The 24,945-nt window shown below is 54.1% G+C and overlaps 1 protein-coding gene across 1 annotated transcript in view; it reads right to left on the bottom strand.

Annotated features, from left to right (window-relative positions):
- Window positions 1-407: 407 nt before the first annotated feature.
- GFRA2 (GDNF family receptor alpha 2) overlaps window positions 408-24,945 on the bottom strand; it is a 96,030-nt gene continuing 71,492 nt past the window's right edge. The window contains exons 5-9 of the mRNA XM_033859240.2: window positions 15,930-16,039; window positions 15,083-15,223; window positions 13,029-13,201; window positions 2,700-2,753; window positions 408-1,790 (exon numbers count right to left, since the gene is read on the bottom strand). Of these exons, the coding sequence (XP_033715131.1) occupies window positions 1,668-1,790; window positions 2,700-2,753; window positions 13,029-13,201; window positions 15,083-15,223; window positions 15,930-16,039 (601 nt within the window). The 3' untranslated portion in view covers window positions 408-1,667. The remainder of the gene's footprint in view (window positions 1,791-2,699; window positions 2,754-13,028; window positions 13,202-15,082; window positions 15,224-15,929; window positions 16,040-24,945) is intronic.

Raw genomic sequence — 24,945 nt, 5'->3', positions numbered from 1 at the left:
GGAAGATACCACCCACCCTACATAAGACGAACTGTGCCGCCTCACAGGGCCACCCAGGCAGCCTTCTAACAAAAACATCTGCAAGATGTGATGTCAGGTTGTCTCCACCCTGCCATCCCCACGGCTACTTTCATTCTCTTCCAGTTTGGGACCAACGGGCATCGGTGCTGATTGGGAAGGGAGGGAGGCGATGACAGGTGAACAGCCCGCAGGCTCAGCACAGCTGGGACCTCAGCCCCACCGTCTCCTAACAGAGTTCTATCAGCCACACCGAGGACACACGACAGACACACGTGTGCACACGCGGACACACACGCTCTCCCAAGGCCCACCAGGAGCCCCTGGGGAAGCAGCCACGAGGTTGGCACTGGGCCAAGAACAAAATAGGGACAAAGGCACACCCAGAGTGAGGCAGAAGGGCAGACTGCTTCCTAGTACGTTTATTGGAGCCTCTGCTAAGCGTGATATAGATCAGAAACCCTCTTCCGCTGCCCAGTCAACCCGACTGGGGCGGGGACACAGGGAGCCAACCTCCTTCGTTTCCCATCATAGACAACATTATTAAAAAAAATAAACTTTACAGTAATACATTTTCGATCATCTGTTAGGGTATTATTTCATTAGTTTTGTTCCTTAAAAAAAAGGAAAGGAGGGGGAACCACACGATATATGTATACGGATGTGTATATACATATATGTCGAGAAAGGAGCCGTGTAATGTACATACAGTGTGCATACGTCTCGGAAATGAGGAAAGAGAAGAGCGAGGCAGAGAGAAAAGAGTTGGAGAGAGCCGCAGAGACCAGAGTGTGGTGCAGGTAGACGGGCCCCGGTGGTCTTCTCTGCCCCTCTCAGCGCCAGCCCCTCCCTCCCAAGGGAGAACCACCAAATGGACCCAAGAGAAACCAAGGGAGTGGACAAAAAATCATTTCTCTTTGATTTCAAAACTCCTGCCACCAAGCAGGAAGAATCAGCCTTGAGGTGGTATCCAAGTTTTGCTCCCAACCCCCAACGGGATATCCCAGGCAGGCTGGGCTCCCAAGCCCCCTGGAACTGCCCCGCCTCCCACCCTGTGCTTCAGTGGAGGTCAAGGGGGCTCAGCACCGCAACCCTCCACAGGTCAGATCCAGCCCTCAGAGAAGGGAGGCGAGAAAACCTCCATCCTTGAAGCCAGCTGGAGGTGCTGAAGGTACCCAGCTGGACCCCAAGGCGGGCAGCCTCGCTGCTCTGCTGCCTGACGTCCCCCGCCAGCCCCCGGCAGGTCCCCAGAATGGGGAGCTTGAGGAGAGCGGCAGCCATCCTGCCCCAGCCCATGTCCCTTAGGCGGTGGGGATGTCATCCTGGTCTCTCATGTCAGCAGCGTCCAGAGAGGAAAACACCAGAAGAAAGTGAAGGGCATCTCTAGACCCTTGTGCCCTCCTCAGCACTGGGCTTCCCCTGCCAGGGGACCTCTGGGCCAGCTCTTAGGCTGCCCGCCTGCTTGTCTGTTTGGTTTAGAAAAACTTCTCCAGAGAAGAAACCTGGGAGGAGACAGGTTCAGAGACAAGGTGGGAAAAGACTTTTTTTTTTTTTTTTTTTTTTTTGCCAGGTGTGTGTGTGTCTGTGTGTGTTTCCATTTTGTCAGGCGGGTGTGCTCGTCCGTGTAGCTTTCGGAAACCTCCCAGAGTCTACAAGGCCAGCTTCAGCATCAGGAAGGAGACAGCGGTCAAGGCAGCCGATGGTCTGGCTCTGCGGGGGCCTGAGTTAGGTTTGACCACCCTTTTACTCCCTGGGATGATACTGGTCGTGAGCTGTGGCCAGGCAGAAGCGGGAACAGAAGCAGAGAGAAGGACAAACGAGTCAGTAGGGCTGGGATCAGGCAAAAAAAAAAAAAAAAAGAATAAAAGACTCTGGAAGTGGAGCACTAAGGCCCCTGCCCTCCTGGTCACCCAGGGGACCCTCTTCGCAGAGCCAGGCTTCCATGGAGCTGGGCTATGCCTCAGCTGACTATTCGGGGAACAAGGCAGCAGCCCCCAGGGCAACGGGCTGCTCTCCCTGCCTGGCTAATGCAGACCAGCGAGGATGGGGATGGTATAAAGATCTAAAGGAAGAAAGTCCCAGGGTCCACAGGACCTGCTTCTGGAGAGGGGAAGGGAGGGGAGGGGAGGGGTGAAGAGAGAAGCTACGTTCTCCGGGTTCCTAAGTTTGCTGGAATCCCTCCTCCACAGAGCCTCCACTGCACACCCCTGTCTGAACTCTCCCTCCTTCTGCAGACTCTTTCACTAATTTTACTTCTCCTCTAAGTTATATATACGCTATACATATACATAGTCACAGATCTACTCCTGTGCTGGGGCTCCTTCACGGAAGGGCCCACGTCCTGTGCCATCATTCCACCTCCTCAATGTCACAGAACCAGCACAGAGCAGGCTGCTGGGAACACCTGTCTTAAAGAGTCAGGAAGGCTTGCCAGGACCTCTGCTCAGAGCGGCCTCCTGCGTCTCACCCAAGAGACAAGTAAGGGCCCTGGCTGCAACATCTATACCCACCCACCCTCACCCCCAACAGAGTGAGCACCTACCAAGGTCCAGGTGGGCCAGAAGCTCAGCCAGCCCAGTCCATGCAATGGAATCTGGGAGCTTCAAGTCCAAGGCACTCCTGGAAAACAACCCACTCTGGCCCAGCCCCCGGCACCCACCCCCACTCAGGCCCTCACTCACCTCTGTGAAGCACATGCTTAACTCTTTGGAGTTATTGGCCTTCAGTCCCTGCTCCTGTGGGAGAGAAGGCGCTAGTAAGGATGGATCACTGGGGCTGGGTCTCTGGCCGGGCTTTGTCCCATGACTCAGATGAGACGACACATTCCATGGCCCTGCTGCCCACCCCTGACATCACAGTGTACACGTAAAGAGCACTGGCAGCACAGAGACCTTTGCCCTTCTCTGACACTCTCAGTGATCAGGGCTCTTGAAGAAGGGAGTTCTAACTCTGCTCTCCCACTTACAGCCTAATAAAATAATAAGCCACTCCCGGGTCTGTCTACCATACTCAGAGTTCCTCTGGATGAAGCAGGGACCATGTTTTCTTTCCTTGTATAACAGCAGCTCAATAAATGTTATACTCAGTTACTGTTTATTAACCACCATTCATTAACATATCTGTGAATGAATGAATGAATGAATGAATGCCACAGATCAGAACTAGCATCCCAGTGCCAGCTCCAGAAAAATCATGAGTCCTCATTGGGCTCATGGGGAAGAGAGCTGTGATTGATTAGTGATGTCTGCCACTGGGGCAGGTTAGGCGGACATCTGGCCATGGTGCCAGGTGTTGGCTGTTCCACCCTAAACAGTTGTGTGGCACCTGGGAGCTCTGTGGTTCAGGTGAGGAATGAGGAAGGAAAGCTGGCTTGGTGATGACTCCAGGGTTTTCCACCCCTGGCACACCACCTGGATGAGGACCAGAGGGTAGGTGTGATAAGCAGCGCTTTGCTGTCTCCATCATAATAGTGACCCATGGGAACCAGCTGGGAGATGTGATGCTTCTAAACTGGCCTCAAATGGCTCTGGCCACCAGAAGCAACTGGGAAGCCCAAGAAATTATGCCTAAACCACTGCTCTTGGCCAGAGATATGAAGGATGCTTTGAACATCACAGGCAATCTACCACCCAGGGCATCTGGTCAGCTAAACAAGGCCCCAGCTGTCACACAAAGGCCCCAGCCAAGAGCAGAGTCACTACCGAAGGTAGAAATGTGATCATGGGGACAACGAGTGCAGTCGAGACAGAATCAGGGACTCAACCAAGGAGCATCCTGTATAATACCTCAGCACCAGTGACTCTGGGTGCCAAGATCTAGCCCGGCCAAGCCACCAACCTGCATCCCTGCAGAAGGGTGTGTGCTCGGAGGCCCTTGCGGACCCAAGGACTGGATTCCACTGCCCAGGACCAAGTGCAGCTCCAGATAGGGCTGTGGGAGGTCACTGCCTGATGGAGCCTGCCCACCCCACCTCAGAGGCTGTGCTGTCACCATTAGCTTACACCTGACTGCCCCCCACCATCCTCACTCGGTCACCTCCCTGAGCAACTCCCAGCCCCAGCTAGGTCCCCACCTATGACATCCTGTAGCCTGTCAGGGTCTGTGCCACGCAGCCCAGCACCTATATTTCCTGGCAGCCTTTCCAGCTCTAACTGTTGCAGGTACAGCAGCCGTGTCTCCGCCCCCTCCAGGGTCCCTGTCTTCTCCCTGGCGCCCCCTCCCACAGTGCTCACTAAACAGGAGGCTGTGTGGAATCACAGGCAGACAGCTGGGGATCCCGGTCCTCCCCGCTACCTCAACCAAGAAGCTCTATTTTGACTTGTTTTATATGTTGAAGTTATATACAGAATTATTTTTAAATATAGTCTGTGGTGGGCTTCCCTGGTGGCACAGCGGTTGAGAGTCCACCTGCCAATGCACGGGACACGGGTTCGTGCCCCAGTCCGGGAGGATCCCACGTGCCGCGGAGCGGCTGGGCCCGTGAGCCATAACTATTGAGCCTGTGCGTCCGGAGCCTGTGCTCCGCAACGGGAGAGGCCACAGCAGTGAGAGGCCCGTGTACCGCAAAAAAAAAAAAAAAAAAAAATAGTCTGTGGCTTAAAAATAAATAAGGTTTGAGAAAATAGCTAAACTAGATGACCTCTTGGCCTGACCTTCTGTGACAGGATGCCAGCTCTCAGGGAACCCCGGGTCCTGGACACAGACCTGGACACAACTTAGCCTGGTCAACCACACAGAGAGGAGCCATGAGGGGAGGAGGTGGGATCTGAACGCTCAGCTCTGGAGCCGCCTGGGACTTGATAGCCTCCTCTGAAGAGGGAAGACACAGGAGGGGGTGTTGGCAAATATTAGATAGGAAGCAAGAGGAAGAGGAGAAGGAGGAAAGGGATAGGAGTAAGAGGAAATGAGAGGAGGGATGAAGTAGAGAAAAAGGGAAAGACAGCACCCAAGGAGACAGGAGCACCAGGTAGGGAAGAGGGGGAGGGAGGGAGCATCGGGGGAGGAGAAGAAACAGGAGAGGACCCCTTCATCCCGTCCTCTGACCCATATTACCGTGAGAGAGGGATGCCACCTCCCAGGACCAGGGCCAAAGGAATCTGACCCACTGTGTGGTCTCTGACAGGCCACAGGGACCTGGTTTGGGTAAGAGGACTGGGCTCTATGAATATCAGGACAGGACCCCTCCCCATGCCCCTTCAGTGACCCATCTTGGATCCGTCATCCACAGCACTTGCCCAAGCCCTTCTGAACCAATGGCATTTCCATCTGGCAGGCTCCAGGGCTGACCTGCCACACACTGAACAAGTGCTGAGTGGCCAGGTGACACACTGGGCTTCCTCTCACTGTCCTCAAGTACTTCCTTCAAGTGCTACAACACCCAGCTTACAGATTTTTGTCCTCAGAGACCCATCCCAGCCTTTCCTTTTTAGACTGCGGTGTCCTAAGCCTTGGTGCCCATCCCCGTGGAACAGCCCCTTGATCCAAGGAAGGACCCCAGAGGCCAGAGGCCAGGGCTCCAGTCTTGGTTCAGCCACTGACCCCAGGCAAATCCCTTCATCTACCGGCACCTCAGTTTCCTCATCTATAAAATAGCGATAGTCAAGCGAACCTCACTGATGCACCGTGAGATACATGAGACCGTGCGTATGGTGCAGTAAAGCTCTGGACAAGTATAAACGCCCCTTAATCCCCAAGCGTGATGCAGAGCGAAGCAGCGTTTGCATCCAGTAAACTCCCAGGACTGGGGCTGCGGGGTGAGACCCAGGTCAGCTGGTAGCCTGGGGCTATCCTAGCTCTACCCTGACAGCTCAGCAAGCAAAGCCAGGGAGAAGTCTGGGCCCCCGTGGACCCCTCCACCTGACTTCCAGAAAACACAGAACAGACAGCGAAGGGGTGAAGGCTGCAGTAATCTCCCCCGACAGCAAGCCCAAGACCTCTCCCCCAGTCCTGGGCACACAGAACAGTGTGGGTGTTTGCCCGTCAGCCAACCTTTTCTGAAAGTGGCAGATGGGGGAAGTGCATAGAGAAAGAGGTTCCACTACCTAATGCCCAAGCCTTAGGCTCAAATTCACCGTCTCCTTCACCATTAACTCCCCCCCTACCATTCCCCTGCAGGGGGTTCCAAAGATGAGTGAGTCACAGCCCTGCTCACACCCAGATGAGAGAAATAAACACCCACAAGGTCACCTCTGCCCCAGTTCAGCAAATGGGAGGGGGAAGAGGCTCTATCTTCCCCAAGCCCCCCACGGTGCAGCTGTCCTCTGAGGTCACACCCCTCCCCAAGACCACTCTTTTTTTTTTTTTTTTTTTGCGGTACGCGGGCCTATCACTGTTGTGGCCTCTCCCGTCGCGGAGCACAGGCTCCAGATGCGCAGGCTCAGCAGCCATGGCTCATGGGCCCATCTGCTCCACGGCATGTGGGATCTTCCCAGACCGGGGCACGAACCCGTGTCCCCTGCATCGGCAGGCGGACTCTCAACCACTGCGCCACCAGGGAAGCCCCCCAAGACCACTCTTGATGCCTATCTCACCCGATTATCTTGGTGGCAGGAAGGGAGGATGGCAGCAAAGACAAGGTTCATCCTTCTAGAAATTTCTCTCAGAGGGGCCCTTTGCTCAGGAAGTTAGAAGGAAATTATCGTCTTCCTCCTCTTCCTTGCCACCTCTGTCCACACTCCCGAAACTGGGTCTGGCATGTCCAGGTGCCAGGGACCAAGTCCAGTGTTGTCTCTATGGGAAAACCCCTGGCCGGGGCTGGCAGGCCCTCTCCTGTGTCCCCTGCTTCTGTCCCCGGCCCCATCCCCAAATCTCAGTGCCCTTGGGGACCTCCGTCCTGCACACGCCCACCCCCAGTAACACACCTCACCCTCCTCCACTCCCCACCATCCACTAGTACAACCCCTCTTTTCTTACCTCTGATGACCATTGACTATCACTGACTATTGCAAAAATCTCCTAACAGGTCCCCCAGTCACTCTCCCTCGACAACAAGTCTCCACCTGCTGTCAGATTAACTTCCCAAATCACACTTGTCATCAGACATCCCTGTTCAGAAGCCTTCAGCGGCCTCTCCACACTCACCAGTTCAACCTGAAAATTAGGTTTGTCTCTCCACCCGCTCCTTCCCATATCAGAAACCTGCGTTCTCCCAAACGCATGGCCTGTGTTCCTCTAGGTCAGGGGGAGGCAAACATTTTCTGCACAGGGCCAGAGAGTAACAATTTTAGGCTCTGCCGGCCATAGCGTCAGTCCCAACTTAACTCTGCCTGCAGCACGCGGACAATACATAACAATAGGGTATGGCCCGTGTTCCAGTAAAACTTAATTTATTCAGGTGTCGCCCATGTTCCACTAAAACTTAATTTATTCAAACAGTCAGCAGGCCAGATTCAGCCGGCAGGACCGGCCCCCCTCCTCAGCTGCCCTGTGCTGTCCTGACTCCCGTCTCTGCTCCCTCCTCGCCCACCCCTCCCGGTTCCACATCTCTGCCTTATCTGCCTTATAACGCCTTATCCAGCCCCCTGGCGCACCCATCACCTCCTGCCCCGTAATTCTCTGAGCGTGTACCCTGTCCCTCCTGCTGGTATGAGGACCAAAGTAACAGCCTCATATGCTGGTCAGCCTCAGTGCCTGGAACAGGGTGACGTGCGGTAAGAATTTACGTTGAATAAATGAGGGAATGCATTGACGGAAGAATAAATGAATGAGTACAAGGGAGAGCCAGAGGGAGGGAAGAAAAGAAGGAACGCATCAGCCTCTCAAAGCTTTGAAACGAGCCAAATCTGTAAATCAGAAACGTATGCCTAATAGGCATACGGATACACTGAGCAGCCTCTGGGTCCCGTGCTCTGACAGCCACCGGCCTGCGTGCTGAGTAAGAGACCCGTCCAGGGAACAGGCAGGGGGCTGAGGAGACGGACGTGGCTGCCGGCTGCTGAGCCTGTGGCCGGCATGTGGTGAGGAGGGTTCATGGCAAGCCCTCCAAACTCATTTTTAATTCCCCCAGATGTGATGGGCACTAGCAAGGGTGAGAGCAGAAACTGGCTGGTGGAGACAAGGAAAGCAAAGGAGATTCCGTTAATAGGGCCCTGCAGCCCTGCAGAAGGTGATATGACAGGGTCCCGCAAACTGGCCCAGAGCCACCCGCCGGGAACACCAAGGACACTGGAAACAAACCAAGTCCAGGGAAAGTGGGAACCCACTGCCAGTCTGCCCTGCCCATGCTGCACTGCCCCGGTCCAGGCCCCATCTTATGACAAAAGAGCCTTCTGTCCAATCCTCCTGCATCTTCACCTTCTTTACCTACTTCTTTACCTTCATACCTCACGGCACACAGAGGGCATCAATGAGAGAGAGGGAAGCTGAATAGAGTTGCCTGCGAGCAACACAACAGACCGTTTTCTAGAACAGAGAGCAGGAAGTTCCCATCAATCCAATGATCGGGAACTCTGGGCTCTTTCTCTTGACCCATGTGAAGCGCCCACTTGATGCCAGGCACTAAGCACATGGTTATAAGGGCTACCAAGGGGGTGATGCGGCCCCTGCCCTCCAGGGATGCTTGTCTGGTGCGGGGAGCAGAACACGTCGTGATGGGGGCTGAAGGGAGGCAAAGCGGGAGCCCTAAGCAAAGAGAAGGCAGTTCTGCCAGAGTCGAGTCAGGAGACCACCCAAGAGGTGACATCCAAGTAGGACTCAAAGGCAGAGGGCTGGAAGAGAAGGGAAGGAGACGCCCTTCGCTCAGAGGAACTGACGAGCACAAGGGCCAGCATGTTGCTCAGCCTGGCCATTGGGCCTACACCAGGGGTGCCTGATGGGCTTCTGAAACAAAGGACCTTGGAGGAGGGTGCAAGATTGATGGCCTCCTGTAGATTCTCGCTTTAGGGACCACTGGGCAGGAGGGAGGGAATTCACACAGGGCTGTGTGTGTGTGTGTGTGTGTGTGTGTGTGTGTGTGTGTAGCAGGGACAGAGGGAGACACTGTTCTGCAGATTCTGCCACAGTTTCTCCAAGTTCCAGAGAGCCCCAGGCTGGCAGGGCCACCCGGAGAGGGAACCACAGCCAGGAACGGAAGCATATGAGAGCCAGGCTCCAGAGAGCGTCAAGGACCACAGACACGGGGCCCACTCGGGGCCTGCCCAGCTGCCAGCTCCTCTCTGGTACCTAAGACACCCACAGTTCTGCTCAGCAGCCCCTCGGTGGAGACAACAGTCTCTCCAATGCCAGACCCCGCCCCACTGTGGGAAAGTCCTTTGGGGGAGCGGATTTGGAGGAAGAGTCAGCACAGCGCAGCCAAAAGAAAACTGTCCAGGAGCCGGGGGCCGGGGGTGCTGTGAACAAGCCACTGTCCACACTGGCCTCCCATCCTTTGGGATTTGAGAAGCAGCTCTCAGAGAGCCCACTGACGCTAACATCCAATCACTCATGTGAGGTCCCCACCTGGCTACCATCTCTGGGTCAGTGAAGGAGGTTCCTAAGGCTTCCCCCAGGGTCCACCTGTGGATAAGAAGGAGGACAGAGGTAAGTGATCTTGCCGCTCTCTCCAGGGGTGTCTGGGGTGTGCGGGCTTCCTCTCCCTCCCTCCCTCCCTCCCTCGCTCAGCTCCCTGTCTCTGCCCTCACTCGGAGACTCCCTTCTGTGGCCATGGGTTGCTGTCATTCCCAAGGGCCCCACAAGGGCCACCACAGAGCCCTTCCAAGCTAGCAGAGCTGAGGGAGGGGGCACGGGCTGGGGAGGGACAGACCACCCACACCAGCCTCCAGCCAAGCTGAGGGCAGGGTCGTGGGCTTATTCCCTCTGCACGTCCAGCACCTGGCACAGAGGAGTAGGTGCTCATTTAAAAGACCGCAATTAGGGCTTCCCTGGTGGCACAGTGGTTGAGAGTCCGCCTGCCGATGCAGGGGACACGGGTTCGTGCCCCAGTCCGGGAAGATCACACATGCCGCAGAGCGACTGGGCCCGTGAGCCATGGCCACTGAGCCTGCGCGTCCGGAGCCTGTGCTCCACAACAGGAGAGGCCACAACAGTGAGAGGCCTGCATATCACATAAAAAAAAAAAACCACAAAATAAAAGACCGCAATTAGGACTTCTCTGGTGGCACAGTGGTTAAGAATCCGCCTACCAATACGGGGGACACAGGTTCGAGCCCTGGTCCGGGAAGATCCCACATGCCACAGAGCAACTAAGCCTGTGCGCCACAACTACGGAAGCCCACGCGTGCCCTGCAACAAGAGAAGCCACCGCAATGAGAAGCCCGCGCACCACAAGGAAGAGTAGCCCCTGCTCGCCGCAACTAGAGAAAACCCGCGCACAGCAACAAAGACCCAACGCTGCCAAAAATAAAATTAAAATAAAGAAATTTTAAAAAATGAAAGAATAAAAAAAATAAAAGACCGCAATTAAAACAGAATCAGAGGCCCTTTCCTTTCAGTTTCTGTGAGAAAGAACGGGGGTATGAGGGTGATTGTGGGTGGGTCCCTCTGAGGGTCTGCTTCTCTTCCATTCCTCCTGGGAGGTCCGCCCCTGCTGTCCCACCCAGAGTGACTTAGTCAACACATCCAAGTGGACGGACCCTGGGGCCAGGCCTGGGGGAGCCCCCTGCCAGACAGCCCTCCAGGATTCAAAACACCCATCATGTGTGTAAGGTTCCTCACATACGTCATCTCTCATACAGATCGTGTGTTAACCCCACTGGAATCAAACCAAGTGTAAGACAAGCCCCCAGATGGTGAGTCTGCAGAAAACCAGGCTGGGGCTGAAAGAAACCAGGCGATGGTTTAGCAAACCACTGGAGGGAAAGAGCGGGGGGGAAAAAGGGAGTCAGAGGCATCAGGCACTGAGGGGGCTGCGGTGGGCATGAGACCAGGGCTTTGAACTTCTCCACGCCCACAGTGACTCTGTGGGAGTATTAGGAAGGGTCCACAGCCCTTGATGAGTGGGCATCTCCCCGGTGAGCCAGCCCCAAGGGGCTGGGGAGGAAGGTTGGCAGTGCCCAGAGAGACCACGCCAGAGCCTGGTCACCTGACAGGTGGCACAGCCCTGACCTGCCGAGCTGCCCGCCACTCTAGCATGAAATTGAACTGGCGACCGTCTGTGGAGTGGCCACCGAGCCCCGCCAGCAGCCGCTGAAGCGTGTTGAGTGTAATTAGAAGCCACCCAGGGGTGACACGGGCACCTCAGCCCAAATCAGGAGGGGCGGCCTAATGGAGGGGAGCGGGGCATGGAGGAGCCCACGCTGGGCCTGACCTGAAGGCACTTGGAGGTCAGCTGTTACAGCCCACCAGGAAGGGAAGGGGGAGTGGGCTTCCCAACCAGGACGGGCACCAGTAAGGGGTGCCCGGGGCAACCTGGATACCTCTGCCAGGCCCCATCCCTGCTCGGGTCTCATGCCAGCACTCTGAAAGCCCACTGCTCTTCATCTCTGGCTGTATTGAGGTTATATTGACCATCAAAAATTGTATCTATTTGCGAATTCTCTGGTGGTCCCGTGGTTAGGACTCTGCGCTTCCACTGCAGTTGCCCGGTTCGATCCCTGGTTGGGGAATTAAGATCCCTCAAGCCGAGCGGCATGGCCAGAAAAAAGTATATTTTTAAGGTGCACAATCTAATATATATAAATATTGTAAAAAACTCACCACGAGTCAATCAACACATCCATCACTTCACACTTCTACCATCTTCTTTTTTTGCTTTTTTTTTTTTTTGCACTGAGAACACTTAAGGTCTATACAAATTTCAAGTACACAGTACAACACTGTCAACTACAGTCACATCACTGTAACCAGTTCTCCAGGACTTACTCATCTTGCAAGACTGAAACTTCGTAGTGAGTGCTCACTGGTGATCCCACGAGCCCGCCCCACTCAGACTGGCATCTTCATTGCCACACGCAGCCGGGCCTGTTCCCCCAGTCCCCAAACCTATGCTCACGTTGTGCTCTCACTGGCTGGACTCCAGACCCCACCTCTCCTTAGCAATTCCAGCCCCAATTCCTGCCTGAAACATCCCCTTATCCCCACCACCACACCCTCACTGTTTCCCCCCTCCTCTGTTTTCCCTGATATTCTGCACAAGGTCTTCTTTTAAACTCTCTGTTCTATAGTATGAGTGTGTATATGAGTATATATGAGTGTGTGTGAGAGTGTGTGTGAGAGAGAGTGTGTATGAGTGTGTGGGGGGGGCACGTTCTGATTAGAACCAACATCCTAAGCAAAGAATCTACTGTAGCAAATGGTGTGACAGCATGAGGATAGCTCAGCAGAGAGAAAGGCTGAGTGGGGAGCCCTGTGGTGTGTCTCCACAATGCCACCCACGTGGTCTCCTCTTGTGGCACTGACCACAGCCCACGTCTGGTGCTTGTTGAACTGTCTGACCCTCGACAAGACCACAAGGACCACAAAACACAGGACTGCATCAGCCTCATTCACCAGTGTCTCCCTAGCATCTCACATAAGACGTCGAACACAATGCATGCATGACACACATTGGATGGATGCATGGATGGACGGATGGACAAACAAATGAAAATCACAGGTTTTGGAATCAGATGTAGGTTTGAAATCTTATTCCACCACTAACCAGCTGTGTGACCTTGGGTGTGTCGCCTAACATCCCTGGGCTAGTTTCCTGCGTGTACAACAAGAATCCCAACAGGTCATGGTGTGAGAATCAATGAAATAGGTAGAGTCTACTAACACAGTACCCAGTAATTAGTAGATGGTTAATAAATGGTAACCATTCCATTTCTCCGGCACCCCCGTGGTATCTAGTACAATCCTGTGACAGAACAGGTGTCTGATACTTGCAAGGTGACAGTTAGTGAATTAATCATGGAAAACTAGCCCCCATCAGCTCTTCCTGCCTCTTGGGTCCTGATCCAAAGGGAGGAACTTGCGCGCCCCGTCCCTGGTCCCCAGGCTGTAATTTCCCACCTCGCCTCTGGCATCAGGTGCTTCTCTAAGCCCTCAGACTGCCCCGGCTCCGTTTCCCCAGCGGCAGAGCTGCATCCCCTCACCTGGACAGATGTGCAGGTAGTGATGACGCTGGTCCCCAGGCTGGTGCTATCACTGAGGTCATCTGGCAAAGAAGGCGTTTTCTCTACCCGAGGGGCCTGCGTGGCCTGGAATGAGGGGTTTTTAGGGGACAGGTTCACATCTGTGCCATTGCCAAAGGCCTGGATGGCGTTCCCTGTGGGGAAAGAGAGCAGGAGACACAGAGAAATCAGGGGCCCCTCCATCACTCTGCCCCTTGCCATCCCAAACTTGACCTTCCCTGTGATAGCCCAGAGCTGGGGGCAGGGTGGAACTCGTCCAAACTAACTTGGCTGAAGCTCCCTTTCAGATAGCTACCAAGATCTCATATTGAGAGAAGAAAAGAGCAGGAAGGAAGTTGAAAAAGAGAAACCGGAATAAAGGAAATGTACCAGATGCGGAATGAAGAGGAAAACAGGAGGAGAAGTGGGGTGTGGGGAGCTGGGAGGCGAGGGGCAGGCTGTGTCCAGGGCGCAAGCCCACCTTCTCTGCGGCATTCAGTATTGCGGACCACCACGCTCACGTGGCCCCCGACGTAGTCCCCCTCCCCAGGTGGCCTCATCCACCCCCCACTCAGTCAGTTACACTAATCCACTCAGGACCAACTAATGGGACCTCTTGGACAAAACTGTGTCCCCAGGCCAAGAGCCTGCATGGAGCTCCACCTCCAAGTCCCAGGTGCACTTCAAGTTCATCATGTCACCCCTGAACTAAGCACCACTCCCTCCACCGCAACATTGCCTCCCGCTGCGTTTCCAGTCCTGACGGTGACATCTTTCTCCACCCAAGTCTCCCAAGTCAGAAACCTAGGGTACTCAGGACACTTCCCTAACCACCCGCTTGCCATCAACCAAGGCCACCTCCCCACTCCACACCCCGCCGCTGCTCTGGATCAGTGAGTGCTGTCCTCCCCCGAGAGCACCTACAACAACCTCTAGCGGACTCTGTGTTGGGTCACCTGTGCGAACCACATCCCTACCCCCACCCCCTCCACACCAGAACCAGAGAGTGAGCCTTCCGAAATCAGATCTGACCATGGTACCACCTGCCGACACCCCTTCAGCGAGCTTCACGCCACCTCCGCCACCTGCAGGACCCTAAGATCCACACGCCTTCAGATCTGCAAGGGCCCTCACCAGGAGGACTCTCTCCACCTGTCCAGGTGACCCTGGGCATCCTTATGCAGTGCAGCAAGGCTAAGTGGTCTGCAGTTCCTGAAACCCACCTCTGCCCAGAGCGGACGAGCAGGCCCTCCCTGCCCCTTCAGCTGACCGGTGGCCAGTGATCCCCAAGTGGGTCTGAGATGCCTTCAGGGCACCCCTCCTCCAGGCTGACTTGGGCAGCCCCACCCTGGGCTTCTGCAGACCCCTCTGCAGACCTCCACCCTAGCACGGTTCCTCCCCCACCGTACTGTGATGGCTGTGACCCCCTGACAGTGCACCTCCTTCAGAGGGTGAGCTGCTCAATGACAAACACTGTGACTTCCATCTCTAAGCCCCACCGTGCTGTCAGAAAGGCAGGATGGACAGATGGATGGAAGGAAGAAAAGAGGGCAGCAAAGAGGGAGGAGATCTCCAGGTGGGTGTGGATAGCAAGGGTGTCAGACTAGAAAGACCAGGCAGGCAGAGCTTGTGGCTGACCTTTCCTTCTCTCTAGCCTTCGGATTAGGAGTTTGATGACACTCCAATTCCAAGGGGAAATCGATCCTTAAAGGGCAAAGTGACAGATGCTAAGACCTCACCCCAGGGCTGTGCCTGAAGGAACCTGGCTGAGACTGTCAGGATCACAGACCAGAAACCTTCGGCCTTGACTCGACATAGGTGGAAGGCCTCCAGTGGCCTCCGGACAGCTCCGGGGTGAATCTCCGAGAGCACAAAACCCACGGTCTCTGCAGGCAACCCCCCTGCTGGAGAAGCCCTTCAGGCGTCACTGGCCACCGCAAGGGGAAGGAGGGAATAGCCAGGCAGAGCTCCAGGGCCCCCTGGGATAGGAGGGGTGGGGGGTGGCTGCTGGCTGCGGAGGACGTGGCAGGACTCACGGAGGCACGGGTTCTCGGTGAAGTCCCTCAGGAACTTCTCACACTCCTCCTCCATGTTTCCGCTCCCACGACAACTGCACCAGGGGGACACCACGATGCCAGTGGGGCTGGAGTCCACGTAGTTGGGTGTTATATCGAACCCTAGGCAGGGAGAAAGGGAGGCAAAGGAGAGAGGAACAGTAAGGCTTCCCCTAGGGCCCCCAGACCCCAGGCCCATCAGAGAAGAGGCTTCGGACACCACCCTCCCTCCCATCCACCTGCCCCTCAACACACATATATCCCAGCTCACATTCCAAACCGCGGGGGTCAGCAGGGGGGCATGGCATAAAGGACAGGCCAGGGCGGCAGAGGGGATACCAAGGAGCCCCCCGACCCCGCACCCGAGAGCACGGGCCCTCACTTTCTCTTTCACCAACAAGCAGAGCATGTGTCCTCCAGTCAGGGAGGCTAAGGCTCTCTCTTGGGTTTGGATCCCAGTGCCAATGTTGACCAGTAGGGTGAACCTGCACAAGTTACTTAGCTTCCCCAAGCCTCAGTTTTCCCATCTGTAAAATGGAGCCCCACCCCCTGCCTAGTAAGGGCTGCCGTGAGACTTAAACAAGACAGTCCCTGTAAACTGCTTAGCACAGCGTCTGGAATATTGCACAATGAATGTTACCCTTTCTTCTTATTTGGGAAACTCCTAAGGCCCCAGGGGCCTCCTCCCCCATGATAAACCTCCGGCTCCCATCACAGCAGAGAGGGGCCAGCTCAGGCTGTCCACCCGCCGACCCTGAGCTGGGCCTCGGTCCCTAACTGAGCCTGGGGCAGCCAGGAGCCACCGAGAGCCCGGGTGGGGGCAGCTTACCGATCATGCCCGCGTAGGAGCCCAGACACGCCTGGTAATTGTCGGTGGGGCAGCCGGTGAGCGTCCGGTAGGAGGCACGACAGTTGGCGTGGAAGTCCGCCAGCCGGGACCTGGGGTCAAGAGAAGACCCATCGGACAGCATGTTAGTCTGGCGGCCCTCCCGCTTCCCCGGCAGCAGAGCGGCTTCTCCACAGCCTCCCAGGGTGGGAAGAAGCCAGGAAAACAGAGAGGAGGAAGACGGAGGGAAAGAGCTTGGAGGGCTTTAGGCTAGGAGCTCCTTGAGGACAGGACTTCCTGGAGACCCAGGCACCCAGGTTAGGCAAGGCCTGCTCTGAATGGGTCTCTCCGTCGGAGGAACAGAGGGAACCCGGGTGGGTTTGCTGAGAATGCCTGGGACCCAGGCAGGAAGGTCAGGCCCTGCTTCCTGCTCAACTCACTCCTGGTGACCTTTCCCAAGTCCTCCAACACAGCACCACTGCCACTCACAGAATGAGTACAATAATCCCTGCCCAGCCACTTCATAGAATCCGTCTGGGGGTCAAAGGGGACAGCCCCCAGGGAGGTTAAAGAAAGAGTCCCCCTAGGACGAGACATCCCCTGGGCATTCCTGACCCATCTCTTCTGCATCAAATCAGAGCAAAGCCTCCCCTGCCGTCCCTCCACCAGCTTCCCCATCCTGCAAGGCAGAATCAGCCTTTTCTTCCCCTGGTGATGTAACCTGTCATCACCCGTTCCTCTCTGTCAGTGCAGATAAAGCTGCTTTGGAACCACCTGCACACAGCTCTGTGCTCCCCACTCGACCATGAGCTGCCTGAAGGCCGCTGCTGTCTGACCCGGTCTGTCTCCAGCCCCCAGTACCTGGATGCAGAGGTCACAGGGAGCCCAGGGCACCCAAGTCCAACCTGCATAGCAATTCCCGTTCCTTCTTCTTCCTGCCCTAGCACCCTGGCCCCAGGCTGTTACCATCCATCAGCCCAGGCCACCGCCCACCTCCCCACCCACCAGGGCTTCCTATAGGCGAGTGCCCTTTGCCACAAGGTCCTCGCCATCATATCCCGAGTGTCTTACAGCAGCTGCATGCAGCAAGTACCAAGGTCTTGTTCACTGGTGTTTTCCCAGTGATGGGCACATAGTAGGACCTCGACAATACGGGCTCGGTGAGAACTACTACAGTAGCCATGGGAAGGACCAGAACCCAGGCCATCTGCCTCCCTGTCCAAGCTCTGTCCATACCGTGAGGTACCTCACAAAGCCATCCCAAAGGTCACCCCGAATTCAGCTCCTCTGCTTCTCCACTGGAACTCTGTCCATATCAGGAAGGAGCAGATAGAGAAAAAGACAAGAAGTTGAGAGAGACCAGGACAGCCTAAGAGGAATGCTCTCAACACAGAGGCGGCTCCTTGGGTCCCACCTGGTTTCCCTGGAGGCCCCACAGTCCCGGGAGAGGGGGTTTAGGAGAACGAGGAAGCTCTCCAGAGTGATTTGACCCCAAAGAGACCTTGAGTGTCCCTGGATCCCTGCAGCCCGCAGAGGCAGCGAGGTGCTGGAGATGGAAGGTGAGCTCCCAGCTGAGAGCTGGGGGCGAGGTCTCACTTCAGCTCCGCCCCATCTTGCTGCGAGGTCTCAGATGAGTCCTTGCTTCTTGGGGACTCATTTGCCTTATATATGCAATGAATAAAAGTATTTTCACAGTCAGGGAAGATGAAAAAGTTCTGGAGACGGATGGTGGTAATGGCTGTGCAACAAGGGGAGGGCACTTAACACCACTGAGCTGTACGTTTAAATATGGTGGAAACGGTCAATTTTATGTTGTGTGTAATTGACCACGATAAAAACGTGACTTAAGAAGAGGTCCTTTCACATCCACCTTTTATCACGTAATCCTCACAGAAACTTTGCCAAGATCTGCCAAGCAGCTGTTATCACCATCCTCCTTCACAGAGGAGGAAGTTGAGCCTAAGAGAAGCTGAATAACTTGCCCAAGACCCCAGAGCTTCCGAGCAGCGGAGCCAAGACTCCAGCCCAGAACCCCAACAATAAGGGCCACCCCTTCCGGCAGGTCCTCCACCCACATCCTGCTCCTCTATAAAAGTATCTCGTCTTCCATAGGAAAAGAGAAGGAAAGCTGCAGTGTCTCCGCCCTCCTTCCTGCCCGTAAATCATACCCTCTATTGCCTCACCACACAGTCCCCAAAACAGGGAAAAGCAGCATTTCCAACCAAGCCCCCAGCCCCTGCAGAATGACACTTGGGGGCTTCCCTGGTGGCGCAGTGGTTGAGAGTCCGCCTGCCAATGCAGGAGACGTGGGTTCGTGCCCCGGTCCGGGAAGATCCCACATGCCGCGGAGCGGCTGGGCACGTGAGCCATGGCCGCTGAGCCTGCGCGTACGGAGCCTGTGCTCTGCAACGGGAGAGGCCACAGCAGTGAGAGGCCCGCGTACCACCAAAAAAAAAAAAAAAAAAAAAAAGGCAAGAATGACATTTGGTTTTGAATGGCCAGACCGGAGTCTGTCCTGCTCCATGAACTAGCAAATGAATGAAGGTCAATGAGAGATGGTCTCTGCCCACACCCCGGACCTCCAGAGACCTGTCAGGGGGCCAGGAGGGGACACAGACTTAATAGGTAAAGGAGATTGGGAGGCCAACAGACCAAAATCTCTCAGCAGCTATCGTGGGTTGAATTGTGTCACCCAAAGAGCTAGGTCCTCATCCTTGGTACCCGTGAGCGTGACCTTACTCAGAAATAAGCTCTTTGCAGATGTAACCAAGGTGAGGTCACGGTGGATTAGGGTGGGCCCCCAACCCAGCGTCTGGTGTCCTTATAAGAAGAAGAGAAGAGACACAGGCACAGAGTGAGAATGCATGTGAAGATCAAGGAAGCATTTGGAGTGAGGCGCCTACAGGTCCACAAATGCCGGAGATTGCCGGCAACACCAGAAGCTAAGAGGAAGGCATGGAACAGGTTCTCCCTTCAAGCCTTCACAGGGAGCACAGACCTGCCAACACCTTGATTTTGGACTTCTGGCCTCCAGAATTGTGAAAAAATCAGTGCCACCCAGTTGTGGCGCTCTGTTACAGCAGCTAGGGAAATGAATACAGCACCTTCAAAGATTTCACTGTTTTGGCCAAATGTCTGCCTCCAGAAGGAGCCAAGGGGCTGTGGTCAGGCCCTGCAGTGAGGAGGACCACAGGGGTCAGCGTGAAGCCACATCCAAGCTCCTGCAGGGTGTGGGGCTGCAAGATTACAAGCAGAGCTGCTAGGTACCATCTCCTCCCCACCAAAGAGATGTTCTAATAGGATCTCTCAGCCAAAATACAGGAGTCCATTCTAATGTCATGTGATCACACAGAGAGCCCAAGCCCCTCCTACCAGCTCCCCAATGCTCACTGTCAGTCCAGCCCGTGAAGCCCTTTCTGCCCCTCCAGCCACATGGACTTCGTCCACCTCTGTATTCCAGCTACACATATGGTCTGGACCAGTCAATTTCATACTTAATTGCATACAGACTTACTGATATTGCCCTGTTCGCTCTCTCCAACTGGAACACACATTCCCAAAGTGGCAGACTCTACTGATTTCTTCACCCATATCCTCCAAACCCCTTTGGGCAAGTGGTAGATATCCATTCATCTTTTCTCCAAATACATATTGAGGCCCTGCCATGTGGCTGACAGACTAAGGATGGGAATGGCACGCATGTCAGTGCAATGTCAGGAAGGTAATTCCAGCTGATGGGGTCAGGGCTCCACAGAGGTCAATGCCGGCTCACCATCCCGGAGGAGCATGCCACCTGCTGCAGCAGACCTGAGAGCCCAGCTCCATCCTCCCGGAAGCTCACCTCCCTTCTGCAAGGCTGGTTCTCCAATCACTGACATTAAGAACCTCAAGGATCTTGCTGTCCTCACCATCCATGAGGCTTCTTAAAATATCACTGGGTCCCAGGCTGGAGACGGAGGGAACGTGTGAAAATGGGAGTATGATGCCCTCAGAGAGAGACAAGGTCATCCAGAGAGAACGGGTGGGTAAAGGAAGTAAGCCAGGACACGGAAAGTGAAAGAGTTCCAACACCAGGTGCAGCGGGCCAGTGAGACCCCTCAGTGAGGAGGGGAGGGCAGATCCAGCTGCTGGGAGAGAAGGGAGCAGCTGTCACACAACCACATTCAGTCTACCGCTCGCCTGCTGTGTGACCTTGTGCAGGCCTGGTGTGTTTCTGTGCTCAGTGTCCCCAGTTATCAAATGGGGTGGGCTGTGCCTGCCTATCTCCCTCACGGGATACGTGGGAGAGCTGGGGCACAGAGAGGAGACACTGTCCTTACCTTTCTTCTCTACCCAGATGTCTCATCCCCAGCACCGTGCCTGCCACAGACAAACGGGGAGTAGCTTTTCCTGTGTCTGATGTAGAAGAAAAATACCTGTTCACCCCTCCAAGGTGGGTCTGGACCCCACACAAGACAATGTGAGCCTATTGGAGAGAGACAGCTCCCCCTCTCTCCCCGCCAGGCTCCAGAGTCACCCTGCTGGACCGAGGTGAACAATGGCCTCCCTGCCCCGCATCACTCTCCATGCCACGCTGAGGACACAGGAGGAGCAGCACAGGCCCCTTTGCCAGACCTTGGGTGACCCATGGGGAAAGGCCACCTCGCTCCTGGAAGGCCACAGCCCACTTCCTTTACAGCAGCCTGTGGCTCTCTTCAGAGCACAGGGAGGGGAGGGAGAGGAGCTAAGGGGAAGGGTGGAGGGAAGGGAAGCGGCCAGGCCTTCTGTTGCTCCATTTCTCTGTCCTCAGCATCCAGGCAGCCTTGGCAAGCCAGAGTGACAAATGAGGCCGTTTAGGAGGACGCCGTGTCCAAGCCTCCGGGAGGCCTTTGATTTCTCAAGTTCCCTCTGTCCCTTAAGTCACACCAAAGCCCATAGCAGCCGGCTCCCTCCACCGGCATGCAAGACCAGCGGGGCCAATTTCCTTCAAGCCCATGACACTCTCAACTCCAACCATGAGTGCATCAGTCCAGTCCTGGTAGGTACAGTCTCCAAGGCAAGTGTTATCCTTTTCATAATGTGCGGTGAGGCAGCTGGGGATCTCGGGCCAGATACCACTCGTCCCTGCTGACGCCATGAGGTCCCCAGTCTCTTGGACTCTGTTCTCACTTCCAGGAACAGCCTTTTCCTAGACCAGCCTCATCACTTCTCAGATTTCTGCCTTGAAGAGCCCCCATAGGAGTGATGGCATAAAAGAAAGCATGAGAGACAGACAGACAGACAGACAAAGAGAAAAAACAGAGAGCCAGCAAGAGAGCCAACAATGAACACGAGTCAAGTCCATCTCAGCAAGATGGAGTAAAGACTGCCAAATGAGCTCAGGACAGCAGATGGGTCTGTCCAAAACACACAAACCCTCTGTGGGCTTGTCTCCTCAGCAGCTGTAGCCTATTCAATCACAGGAAAGTGGCAAGAGAGGCAGAGAGAGACATCTGACCCCCAGTTTTATTAAACAGTCACCAGATTAAATACAGGATGTCCATTTAATTTGAATTTCAGATAAACAATGAATATTTTTTTTTAGTATAAGTACATCCCATGCAGTATCTGGGATATACTTACACCAAACAGTTTGTCAATGTTTGTCTGGAATTCAAGTTTAACTGGGTAGCCTGTATTTTTATTAGATCTGGCAACCCTATTTGATGGACAGGTGTGTTCCTGAAAGGAAAAAAGAGGCAAAGCTGGAAGTGCCAAGGTCAACCCACATAAGCAGAATCATCCAGAACTGGGGGGCGGGGGTGGTGGTGATGGGAGAGGGTGGACTTCCTATAGCTCAGTGGTTCTTAAAGTGTGGTCCGCAGACCCACAGCATCAGTGTAAAACTGGGAACTTCTTAGAAATGCAAATTTTCCAGATCCCACCCCAGATAGAACAGATCTTAAATCTAGGGGCAGAGCCCAGCAATCTTCATTTTAACCAGCCCTCCAGGTGATTCTGATGCAGGCAAAAGTTGGGGGATGAAGCAAATCTGCACAGGCTTCAGAGCTGGGATTGTGGGAACCCTCCAGACTCCACTCCCTGGTCTCAGCTTTAAATATACCTACGATATAGCCCAGCCCATGGAAGAAAGTAGTGCTTCAGGCTGTAGCCCAAGAAGGTTCACAGTTACAAGACTATGCATGTTTGTACACACACGCACGCACACACACACACACACACACACACACACACACATTCCTATCCCCATACAAACACAGTTACACTTGGGTACACACCTCTCGCTTCTTTTCTTTGGCCTTAGCCAAGAAAGTACAGGTACCTGTTATCAACAAATCCCTCCCTTGGTGCAGACTGTAAACACCTTCCCAAGCACAAAGACTCTTCTCAAATCTGTCTGGCCTAGAATAATACTACAGTAAATTGCTCCCCCGAAGCCCAAAACGTTCCAATGCTGGCCAATACGTGGCTTTAGGGTCTGAAGCTCTTGGCCAAGTTCCCATTTATCAGGTTATACCTGTTATGCTGCTGCCACAGAAACCCATGGGTTTCTACTGGTTTCGATTCAGAGGAGGAGTAAAGGAAGCTAATATTTACTGAGGATACACCATGTGCCAGTCGTGGTTATCACACTTAACTTTCTGAAAAATCCCACAAAGTAGACATATTTCACAGCGAGGACACGGCAGCTCCAAGAGGTAGGTCGCACGGTCACACACCCTACAGCCAGCAAAGCAGGGCCAGGCACCTGCCAGTGAGGACAGGGTCTTTCTCTGGCTCTGCTGCCATGACCCGCCCCCACTAACAATGCTTCCAGACGGCTGCCACCAGCACTGCTGCATGCTGATGAACAAGGCACTTGAATATCTTATGGAGGAGAAAAAGGGTTCCCAAGAAATGCAAATTACTCATGGTGGTCTTCAGAGACAATTTAGGGGAACACAGAGGAAATGGCTTTCATAGACCCAAGAGCCTCTGGAATGGCTTTCCGAGGTCCCCACCGGTGGTGCAGGGCACGGTTAAGTAGGCTCAATGTTACGTGACACTGAGAAAGGGGAAAATGGATTTCCCCCACGTGCCTGTTTTCTGACGCCTCCAGGGCTCACCGTGGACAGCCTGAGCCCCCGTCATTTCCTGCCTGTTCCCGAGGACTACCGCCACTTGTCTCATGAAATCAAGAATCCACTTGGCTTCCTTCCCTCCTGTTTATTCTTTAAGTGTACATGGATACTTATTCTTTCTGCCTAGAACAGCAGCTCCCCTTAGGGGGTGGGTTGCGGACTTCCTCCTCCGGCCAGGTAGTTCTTACAGGCTGTCAACCGTGGCACTCCACTGTCCGGGGCCACAGGTGGACACGTGACCCAGGCTTGGCCCACCACACAGCTCTCTTCCTGGCCACACTGACTAGTCTAGGTATAAGGAAGTAACACTAGCCAGGCCAAGCAGAGCCCTGCCCAGAGACTTTCCTAATGGAGCAAAGAAGAACATTCTTTTCTTTCTGGTTATAAGACACTATGGACGTGAGCCCAGATAAATTGGGACCATAGATCTAGCCTCTTGGTCACAGTAAGGATAAGCACGCAGCTAACCTGCAGAGAGAAACAGAAACTAGAGACAAGGAGAGACAGAGGGAGACCTATTTGTGTGAGTCCTGGAATACACTCCTGCCCTTTCTAGATTTTACTGGAAGCCAACAGATTCCTTTTTAATTTTTCTTAAGGTAGTTGGGTCTCTGTCACTTAAAACAGAAAAATTCTGGGGAATTCCCTGGCGGTCCAGTGGTTAGAACTCCGCACTTCCAATGCAGGGGGCCCAGGTTCTATCCCTGATCAGGGAACTGAGATCCTGCAAGCCACGCAGCATGGCCAAAAAGGAAAAAGAAAAAAAGAAAAATTCTTCACTACTGCTTAGCTTTGCTCTCTGATTTTATCTGATCTTCTTTGTCCAAGTTCAAAGCAAATAAAAAAGGCACACGCTGAAAGGGACACACACCAAAAACCAAACCCACAAAGGGTCTATCTAATCCACGTGAAAGAGGCAGGATCACAGGAACCCTTCAGTGGGAGTAACTTGGAAAACAGACGACGGTACAATTCATGAAGGAAGACAGACCTGACCTTGGATTCTTCCTAGAGAGGAACGGTTCAGATGGGTAACCCACAGAAAGCCACATCGCTATTGAAAATGACAAGGACGTAGAGGATACCAACATGTGAAAATTTAAACATGAAATCATGTTAAGGGATAAAATGCAGGAGACAATATACTTTATGCACCCTGGTTACAAACAGGGGAACATGGTGAGTGTGTGAACTGACACGATCCAGAATTAAATTTCAAAAGATGCTAATAGAATACACTGTTTATTATGTGCTCTTTTAATAAAGCTGCTTTAAGATGGTAATTATTTCCTTACATTTAATGGAATGAGGCCCCAGGAATCCTGCGTTTTTATAAACAACGATTTCTCGAAGCCTTTGGCTAGAGAAAATGTTATTGGTTCCAGAAGCATCAGCAAATGGGACTGACCCTAGATCCCAAAAGAAAGAGGCTGAGAGAGCAAAGCTACCCATCTCAGAGCACTGGCCCCTCACTCCAGGGCAGCTCCGAGTCCTAGGAGCTTGCAGGTGAGAGAACTTGATGCCACACTGGCAAATGCAGGTCAGAACCCTTCTGGACCTGACCAAGAGCTCAGGGCAGGCTACTGTAAGGAGAAATGTTTGCTCCCTTTCCCCAGGAGGTCCTGAACTCTGAGAGAACTCCACCCCTCTACAGAAGGAGGCCCACCCGTGAGGTCCACTTTCTGACATCTTGTCATCCTGGTTGGGTCTGAAATTTGGCTCAGTTCTGTGTCCTGGACAAGGTCATTAAACCTGTCCAGGTTTCCTCATCTGCAAAACAGAGGTTATAATAGTACTTACCTCCTCGTACAGTGGGGACGAGGATTGTATGAGCAAATGGTTGATGCTGCCCCCTCAACACCTGCTACACTGTTATTGAGATTAGGGGACTGCTGAGCATGGGACACTGTGTAGAAGGC

Source organism: Tursiops truncatus, chromosome 6 (assembly GCF_011762595.2).
Source record: "Tursiops truncatus isolate mTurTru1 chromosome 6, mTurTru1.mat.Y, whole genome shotgun sequence".
Lineage (NCBI taxonomy): Eukaryota > Metazoa > Chordata > Mammalia > Artiodactyla > Delphinidae > Tursiops > Tursiops truncatus.
Note: the sequence above shows the minus strand (reverse complement) of the source record. Positions and strands in the feature narration are given on the sequence as shown.